This window comes from Strongylocentrotus purpuratus, unplaced genomic scaffold (genome assembly GCF_000002235.5).
Source record: "Strongylocentrotus purpuratus isolate Spur 01 unplaced genomic scaffold, Spur_5.0 spur5_scaffold_6, whole genome shotgun sequence".
Lineage (NCBI taxonomy): Eukaryota > Metazoa > Echinodermata > Echinoidea > Camarodonta > Strongylocentrotidae > Strongylocentrotus > Strongylocentrotus purpuratus.
Genome location: NW_022145612.1, coordinates 41,256,344 through 41,266,712, shown reverse-complemented (window position 1 = coordinate 41,266,712; position 10,369 = coordinate 41,256,344). Strand labels below are relative to the sequence as shown.

The 10,369-nt window shown below is 35.6% G+C and overlaps 1 protein-coding gene across 1 annotated transcript; it reads right to left on the bottom strand.

Moving 5' to 3' along the window:
- Positions 1-5,108: 5,108 nt before the first annotated feature.
- On the bottom strand, positions 5,109-10,369 carry LOC590617 (putative Dol-P-Glc:Glc(2)Man(9)GlcNAc(2)-PP-Dol alpha-1,2-glucosyltransferase). Its single transcript, XM_790216.5, has 3 exons — positions 10,169-10,369; positions 7,458-7,655; positions 5,109-6,862 (listed from the first exon to the last, which is right to left on the bottom strand). The coding sequence occupies exons 1-3, from the start codon at positions 10,331-10,333 to the stop codon at positions 5,831-5,833; spliced, it is 1,395 nt and encodes a 464-aa protein (XP_795309.3). The 5' UTR covers positions 10,334-10,369; the 3' UTR covers positions 5,109-5,830.

The following is a 10,369-nucleotide window of genomic DNA, read 5'->3' as shown; positions in this document are numbered from 1 at the left end:
TATTGATACCAATTACTTTAAATTAAAAAAAACATACTCAGGTGTATTATTTCCTTTATGGATGATTTTGAAAGGTGTTTCATTACTAAAGTTTGTTATAGGTATTTAAGTTGTTCAGGAGAGTTGAAATAGTTCATGCTCTAAATTTTCCAGAAGAAATACAGAAATCATGAACATTGCTGAAGTCATGGAACATTATCTATGTGCTTATATGTGCTTATGGTAAGAAGAGGAGTCTTGAAACAAACCTGGGGGTGTTTCATAAAGCTGTTCGTAAAGTTATGCATGACTTTACGAATGACTTACATATGAGAAGCCAAATGGGATCCTTTATCATTATTAACTGCATCTACTAAAGTTGAACTGTGCAGATGTATAATAACATTCTTATTATGACAAACATTTTTGTTGCAAAGTATATTTTTTGCCATAATTTAATTGAAGTTATTGGAAATATAGTCACACTTTGTTAAAACATCAGGAAAAACTTTGGGCATCCTATCTGGCACTACATATACAAGTCGTTAGTAAAGTCATGCCTAACTTTACAAACAGCTTTATGAAACACCCCCCCCCCCCCCCCCCCAAGGTTCCCCAAACCTTAAAGAGTACCAATCACCAAGAAATATTTGTTCTGATTGTTAAGGGCTCCCTGTCGCTAAATATAAATATGAACTTCAAATATGATTTCTAGAAAGAGATCATCATCAATAGTGATCTGTCAGTTTATGACAGGTTCAGTGACCCAATCAAGATTTTATATCAAGTGTCTCTTCAAGTTACTTGGTCTTGAGCCAGAGATATTACAAGTTTAAATACATTTTCAATTTGCATTAATGCGACTTGTGAGTCGACTACCCCATTTAGGTTCCAGACACAGGATTGTAAGAATTCTTTATTTTCGTCATATTTTGTATCTGCTAGCACATAGAATGCCAGGTCATTTAAATTTTTAGAGGTTGATTTTGTACACAAATAATATTTCTAGCTGATTGGTACTTTTTAAGGTCACCATTTTCGAATTCTCATCAGGCGTAAAGAGACCAAACTTTTTGAAACAAATCTGTTTTTGAACAGATATTGCATTTATGTGATAAATTAATTCATATCCAGATGTTCTGTATCTATACTATACATAGAACAGATTAAATGATGCTCAATCGAGTCATTCTGTGAAAAATGAAGGAAATTCATATACAACTTGAATTGAAAAGAACAGTCTTGTATCTATTGTCAACTGGTAATATATTATATCACCAGAGCAGGAGTTTATGTCATGAATAGTACTAGTTGATATGTTTGTGTTTCATTACATTCTGATCCAGCATGTATTTGAGCTTTTATTTACAAAAAAGATATGTGTGAGATATATATTCAACTTCCTGGTTCGATGTATAGCTATTGTAGACATGTAAATGTAAACATATAAATATATAATTGTACATGTGTAGTAAGTGTTAGCGCAGTTAATGAATTACATACATTATATTTAAAATAAATTATACATGTATTTTCAACAGCAACAAGCTTTTTTTATAATTCTAAACCAGATCATGCTGTAATTTTCTTCTGGTAACATCAAGATACAATTTGTAATCGGTCATAAAAGCTTTCATATAAATAATAAATTAATACAATTGAGATAGTGAAGGATATTTAGAATTTTGAAATGGTCTTATTTTATTTACATGAAGATTCAATATATTGTATCGATCAAAGTCAACTTGATGTGTATTTTAAGATTTATCTGCCATTTTGAACTGCCACTTTAAATTGTATAGTAAATGCTTGATTCCTTTGGAAGCTTTTTTCTTTTTAAAATCTTTTGCCCAAAATAATGCTTGCCTTTATTCTTCAAATTCAAAACAGGGTAATAGATTTCATTTGAATTGTGTCAAGAACAATGGATCAACCGGTATTAATTATGATTGGACCTATAGTACGGCGATTTAGGTCAATGAACAGATTTAAACCAAAAGAGAAAGGCATTATCTTCAAATTCAAAACAGGTTTATGGATTTCATTTATAATTGTGTGTCAAGAAAAATGGATAAAACAGGCATTATGATTGGACTAGTACGACGACCGAGGTCAATGATCAGATTTAAATCAAAAGAGAAAGAAATTTTAATTGTCAGTAAGTATACTTCATTACTATTTGTTCTTGTATGTACCTGTATATGTGGTAATGATTTTTGTGCCTTTTCCATAAATTTTAACTACAGTTCTTTCCTGATTTTATCAATTTTTATACTATGCGGATGTCAGAAACCTCTGTCTGTTGCAAATGTTTGACAATAAGCCATTTCAGAACCGGATACTATCTGTACAGCATGGGCAGATAAAACCTGTACATTTTGTAAACCCACCAAAATGAATGCTGGATCCATTATTCATTTATGCACATTTGGTACATTCTATGATACACAGGAAGAAGTATACTATTCCAGCAAGAGGGCAAATAAAAGGTATTCATGAAGCACTCCATCACTTTGGCAGTCATTATTCTAAAATACACAAAGCGGGAGTTTGGGGGTCATTTGTACTATCTGTGCTATCTCTAAAGTGGCTTACACCTTTTTCAGCCTACTTTCTTTCATGCATTCTTACTTTTGCCTATGGTTGTGTAGAGGTACTTGTGACATGAGATGGATCTCTATTTCACTATATACATGTACATAATGTAGTGAATGTAATATTCACACATGGGACTTGGATTGCAAAATGCAAAACTATTTGCAACGAGACCCAGAATATTCTTCACAAAAGAATTTAAAAAAATTATACCTTGCAAGTTGTCAGATGTAATTTGAATGTGCTTAACAATTGGGCTCTATTTTGCCCTCTACAACTTAATTGTGGTGTACCACAAAAGTCTCTTGAATTTTTTATAACATTTTTTTTACATAAAATAATTTTGTGTAATATAGTTTAATGTACATGTAAAAGGTATCTCTCAAAGGTATATAAAAGCCATGAAATCATGTATATTAAACAGTAAGATAACTATATGGAGAATTTTTGTTTGTCTGATTTTTCTTCACTTTATGAGTAGTAAAACTGTACGTATATTATTCTCCCTATTAGCTAAATGATTTTCCCTCCCCCCCCCCCCCAAGAAAAATAAAGGCAACTCTAGAAAAAATATCCCTTTTCATTAAAAAAAAAGTAGTTGGGGTGTAGGAAATGAGAATGAAACTCATCAACTCAAAAGCCAGGGTACACATCACAAGAGGGAAAATATTATTCTCATGATATTTTGAATGGGATTAAACAAAGAATAAAAGAATACAAACATACATTTCAGATCACTAATCACCTCATCATGCTCATTTATTCAAACAAATTCCGAATCTTCCTAACAAGACCTTGCCTAGTCCAGATTTTGTCTGTTTTTATATATTTTTTATTCTTCAATCATCCCATTCATCCCCAAAATATATATACCCAGCGAGGGTGAGAATGAAAGGCAAGGACTGTCTCCATTTTAGCATTGAGGGTTTGTTATTTTCTCTGCTGAGTTAATAGGCGAATGAGACGGAAACAGTCCAGGCAGGGATTAGACTTTGACATGAATTTATTCCTCCTACTCGTGTATCTGTACATATCACACATGTATATCATGATGGAGACATTGCTTCAAATCACCCAACATCCACCCCCCCCCCTCTCTCTCTCTCTCTCTCAACAACTCATTCATAGTGCATCAAAATCACATCCAACTTGAAACCTGCAATCATATGGGCATTTAAAACCCTCTGTTCTATACTCCTTACCAGAGCAATCCATTAGTAACCCTAATACATAATTTCACCATTGTTCATACATGTATTGTACGAGCAAACAATACCTCAAGAATATGGTGTATGCAGCTTGTGTATGTGTGTGTGTTTTGGAGAGGGGGAGGGGTGGGGGATGGTGACCTTTGACACATCATCCTCATGCATACATTGTGTAGATAACTGCAAGCATTCATCATAATTATCGAGTGAACTGGGTATACTAGCATCCATTCAACTCTGGTTGTGAATCACTGATCGAGGTGATTTATTTCACTCCGGCATACATTCCCCAGACCCCTCCCTGTTTACTATCAAAGCCAAAAGAGTAGCAGCGCCAGATCAGTGCAGTACTACTCAAAAGGTACCGGTAATTGATACTCTGTTATCTGTTATGTTAGTGATAGGTATGGTATTGTCATGGCACAATGAAATCACTTGGAATGAATAATTATCATTGGTGTTTGCACATATACAGAGTGAGTCAAAAAAAAGTTTACACCTAGAAAATTGCTAATTATTTAAAAAATCATCGATGAACATTAAACTGTTATATGTCTTATGAAAGAGTGTTTTATCCCAAATCATTTAGTACCATTTTTGTGTGGTATGTGTTCACGCTTGGATGAACAGAAGACATTGTTTGCGAGAGTGCAAAAATCGAATTGCGCCAAAGTTGCCTATGTGATGTATGAATAAAACAATTGGGATTTGGGAATTAATTCGGTCTTTGCAGATCCAAATAACACCGTTAACAAAATTAATCATGCCACACATATCAAATATCGAATATCAAAATATCAAATATCAACGAACATTTGTGCGCGTGTGTGTGACTTTGCCCTTTGTGAAAAACATATGCAATGCATTTCATTTGATACATTCAATTCATTCTCTCACTCTGCTAATCCCAACATAATACATACAGTAGACAAGTCGATTTTTGCACTCTCGCAAACAATGTCACCTGTTCATCCAAGCGTGAACACATACCACACAAAAATGGTACCAAATGATTTGGGATAAAACACTCTTTCATAAGATGTATAATAATTTACTGTTCATAGATGATTTTAATAATAATTAGCAATTTTCTAGGTGTAAACTTTTTATTGACTCACACGGTATACATGTATGTATAACACAGCCCGCAAAGTGCAGGCATTAACCGATGACTTGTTCCACTTTCGGTCTGTCATGTCATAACCACTGACTTACATAAAAGATAACATAGTTTTCAGAATACCATCCTGAGCAGAGCTGCTACACTGCTGTCTTTGGTTTAGACGGAGGTTCAGAGAAACATATCACAATGTAACGAAAAGTAACGGAATGAACTTGAATCGTTTCAATTCAAATTTAATACCAACATGGGTCCACAAGTATTTGACCACTTTTCTCTCAAATGTATTTAAGAGCTCTGAATATGGGCTAATGATAACATTTATTCCAGTAAATCAAAATCAAAGTTATCTTCAAGCCTGCCTGTCAGTTTAATAATCCAAGCATCAATGACAACATTACAGAATTACTATATATTCACCATCTCCATTTAATATTATTGTTCCATAACTTCCATTACCATTACAATGATACGTAAATGATGTGTTTTAGTTTGTCTATATAATCTTGCAAGATAGAGTGGCAATAACAAAAGGAATGCTGATAAAAAACAATACCGAAAACAAAATGGAAACAAACATTGCACTGAACTCCACTTTCTAATGACAAAAGCCAGTAGACAGACCATGTAACCCAATTACAGTCACTTTGAACTATATGTATTTAGCATTATTAAACAATTGGTTTAAGTTTACATTAATATGTATAATAATTCTTCTAGCGAAATGACTACCCTTATAATTTTTTCTGAATATTCAATATTTGTTACAATTCTTTTTCTACATCGTTTTGTCAAATGCACAAAGAATGTCTGTAAAAAACTACATTTTACTCATATTACTTTTAATGATGTCATTCTAATGTTAAATACTACCTTGAAAGGATACTTTGTATCTTCCAATTACAATGAAATTACATTCAAACTAGGTCTACCAAAGAAATCTCTGCTCTTCTGGACTATTAGGCCAATAAAATGGCTTATGAAGAAAGAGGTACAACACAACAATATTGACCACACTGTAGAGGATAAATTCAGTGATGATGTGGAGATATGACCTCATGCTTAGGTTTAACCGGTAAATCAGGTATGGAATGATGAAATAACGAAACTCCAGCAGCTGTTGAGGTATGGTAGCTGCAAGGAGGCAAATGAAGAAGACAAGCTGCCAGAGTTCACTCTTGTGGGAGAGAGAATCCCGGATTGACCAGCCAGCAAAGATGTAACCAGGAATAAGAATAAACTTGACATACTCGTGCCTCATGAACACACGCTGCCAGATGTAGAAGACAATGTGACGATTGTCCGCAAGCAGGAAGGGATGCACGTAGGTACAGCGGTAAACAGCTAGGATCATTGCAGCGGTGATGCTGAGGTATGTGAGAGGATGATAGATAAGACCTTTAAGGAACCTGCAGACTTTGCTAACAGACACCGAGAGTGGCAAGGAAAAACCAGCTGTGAAAGCTGCAAAGTAAAAGAGTTGAGGAAGGTTTAGGGTTGCCTCATGGTTACTTCGATCCCCAACAACGATGCCCTTGTTTATGTAAACAAAGGCAACAAAGCCAATGGTGACACACCCATACGGCCATACGAGTGCTGCCAACTTGAAGATGTTGGTAAGGGATCCTATAAAGATGAGTCCTCTTTGAACCGCAGTCACAAGTGCATCCAAGACAGTCTCACTTACAGGGGGCTTCTGCTTGGCACTCTGATCCATTAATTGAGCTACCGTAGTGCCTGCCATGAACACCACCCACACAATGTTTGTCTGCCGGAAGAAGAATGCATCCACGGCCAGGACGGATGCCATCAAGTGGTTGCCACGGATACAGAAGAAGTATGCGAGGAGAATGAAGAAGGTGGAGCCAACATCGGTGTAGTACAGGAAGACGAAGAAGTAAAGGAGAGGAAAAGATGCCAACACCACAGCAGTTAAAATGATCTTCACCTCATCAGTACGCTGTATGAGAGCAAACAATGAAAGAACACGAGTCAGTTTCCGACATTCATATCAATCAGTCTCTACACTTCGTGCCTTAACTGCAAAGTGACATTAGAAATATCAATATGTCATCTCCATAGAGGCAATTTGGTAAGGAAACTATTGATAAGCAAAAACCAAACCATTTACTCTTACAGAGAGAACATACATGTACATGACAAAACCTACAAACATTTAATTATTCTGAAAATAGGCTTATTAATATTTCATTTGAGCTAGATGAACTGATAACCTTCTGACAGTATTACAAAAACTTCTATCAAGCAAAACGATAGTAGCCTGTAGTATCCCCATAAGTACCCTTATGGCCAATAGAGATCATAAGCACACTGCACAATTTTTAAATCTTACATTTTTGGGTTGGTGGATGACCCGTAGTTCGTAAAATAGGCTTATTGATAATTAGTTTGAGCTAGATGAACTGATAACCCTCTGACAGTATTATCAAACGAACTTCTATCAAGCAAAACAATGGTAGCCTGTGTAGTACCCCCAAAAGTACCCTTCTGGCCAATAGAGATCATAAGCACACTACACAATTTTTAAATCTTACATTCTTTGGTTGGTGGATCACCCGTAGTACGTGGTAGATGACAAACAGGCATCCGACAGCAAACAAGACATTGAGGGAGCGAAGAACAGTCACAGTGCAGATTTCCGTCAGACTACTTTCAAGGAGAGCGGCAACAGGTTTCAGAAGGCCCACAGACGCCAGGTACAGTCCTGGCAAGGTGGTGATTTTGGGGTCCCACTGTCATGAATTATACAAGGGGGAAAATTCATTACTGTAAATCTTGATTATGCAGACAAGTGACTGTAAAGGAAATTCCAACCTTAAAGGGAAAGTCCACCCCCAAAATAAGTTTGTTTCGATAGAGGCAGAATAATAAGAAAATCAGGTGAGTGAAAGTTTGAGCAAATTCTGAATGAAAATAAGAAAGTTATGAATTATTGAAGTTGTGATCAATCAAATACAAATTGGCAACTCTGTGACTTATTATACGAGCTCTCCTTCATTTGCTTTGTGCATAATATTCCATAAAATCATGTTTTCTTCGTTATTGATGACGGAATATATATTTGTTCCTTGCAGGGGGAGTATAGAAACATATTTGCAATTATTATATTTAGGGTGCATGTATGGTTGAAATTTTTCTTGAGGGAAAATGAAAATTTTAGATTTTTTTAGTACTGAGCAAATGGAAGTTGAGCTCGCATGATACGTCATAGAGTTGCCAATTTGTGTTTGATTGATCACAACTTAAAAAATCCTAACTTCCTTATTTTTAATCGGAATTTGCTCAAACTTTCACTGACTTGTTTCTCTCATTTTTCTACTCCTATTAAAACTAACTTAATTTCAGGGTGGACTTCCCCTTTAAGAGACAAATAGTGAATACCTAATCTAAACTAGGTGATAATGATATCAATATCATATTTCATATCATCACCTAGTTTGAAAGTCTACATTGTACTAATACTATATCTTTGGAATGCCGAATACGTGACAGGGCTATAGTATAGTAAAATTGAAAATAATAATTACAATAATTATACTAATATATTTTGTAACAATATTAACCCTCAGGCATCAAAATAGTCTAGTCTAGTCTAAAATTAAAAAGATCTAGACCCCTAGGCACGTAGAACTTTAACTTACAATTAGCGCATGCGCAGATCGTTCATCCGATCTCCGCTTCATTTTCGTAAGTTGGCGCCTAGCCTAGCCAACATGGGCCCTTCAGATGGCTATCGCTGATCTCCATTCACTCAATGTTATAAGATATTTGTGCGAGGAGCAAGCGTACGATTTTCCAGTTTTTTCGATACCAAAATTATAATATTTCAGTCAAACCCTCTATTGAAATTGAAAATAATAATTACAATAATTATACTAATATATTTTGTAACAATATTAACCCTCAGGCATCAAAATAGTCTAGTCTAGTCTAAAATTAAAAAGATCTAGACCCCTAGGCACGTAGAACTTTAACTTACAATTAGCGCATGCGCAGATCGTTCATCCGATCTCCGCTTCATTTTCGTAAGTTGGCGCCTAGCCTAGCCAACATGGGCCCTTCAGATGGCTATCGCTGATCTCCATTCACTCAATGTTATAAGATATTTGTGCGAGGAGCAAGCGTACGATTTTCCAGTTTTTTCGATACCAAAATTATAATATTTCAGTCAAACCCTCTATTTGTTATGATTTTTTCACTAACCTAAGTATTTCACTTAAGTTTAAGTTTTATTTAACTATTTCTTAAGTTTGAACAATTCTCATTTTCGTCATATTAAGGTACAAACTGGAGATTTATTCTGAGATGTTCGTTGATTTTTCTATTTTATGTGTTTGCAATGCTGTGTGTGCGTCAGTTACGTGTGAAGTGCGTCACCTGTTTAAAGCAGGACATGTCAAAATCTCTATGGTGTGACGTAATATTACATATTGACTTTTCCATTGAACTTAAGTTGCGCTTAAGTTAAGTAGGCCCTCTCTCACTTAAATTTGAAGCCACTCGAGCGGATCGGCCAATGAAAGCACGTAAACTCACTGTAGATCTACAGCGCTCAACGGCAAAGTTCTTCGTGCTAGACCTCTAGATCTAGATCTAATTAACAGTAGGGGCGCTGGTCCAAGAATGAGGATCGTCCTCATAAACGCGGACAAAATGCGTCCTCATAAACAAGGATCGTCTGTATTTTCGTGGACGTTTTTTTCATCGGCGCTCTGCAGGTTTCGAGTTACCGAACAATTTGGCAATGCCAAATTTGGATTCCCCAGGGGAAAATAACCGTAGTTGACCGTCTACTTTTATGGGTTGTCCGTCTTCCCAAGGATTTATTGCTCATAATGTGAAGGTCTCTGTACAAAGTAGATGTAAAATGCATCAAGAAAATCATCCTGGAATCCATTTTTTGCATCTATAATGTGCTGATAAAAAAATATGGAACATCTGCTTTTTTGCAGACGATCCTTGTTTTTGAGGACGCATTGGTCCACGATTACAAAGACGATCTTCGTTTATGAAGACGATTCTTATTCTCGGACCAGCGCCCCTACTGATTAATAAGATTAAGCAAATAAATAAATAGATCTAAGTAACTGCTAATACTGCTATTACTATACTGTTGCTGCTTATGCTGCATGCTGCTACTAGTACTACTAATACTAGGGTCTACAATATTATTTTTATCATTTAGATTTTAGACTTATAATAAAAACACGAATCTAAGCACATGGGACTGAAATGAAGACATTACCTCTCCAAATGATCCATTGCAATACTTCTGTGCCTGAGGAATATGGAAAACTTCATCCATATACGGTAACGGCTGTGTTTTGTCTACTTCTGTGAATATCATAAGCGTGACAGCAACATGAAGAGAAGCTACGAAAAACACGAACACGTCGCTAAATTGAGCCATCTTGACTTCACTGGTACAGTGCACACTCCAGCAAAG

Coding starts and splice junctions, on each gene's coding strand:
- LOC590617 (XM_790216.5), bottom strand. CDS start 10,333: ATGGCTCAATTTAGCGACGTGTTCGTGTTTTTCGTAGCTTCTCTTCAT. Junction 7,656..10,168: donor GCAATGGATCATTTGGAGAG/GTAATGTCTTCA, acceptor AATTCATGACAG/TGGGACCCCAAAATCACCAC. Junction 6,863..7,457: donor TGATCCACCAACCAAAGAAT/GTAAGATTTAAA, acceptor GCTCTCATACAG/CGTACTGATGAGGTGAAGAT.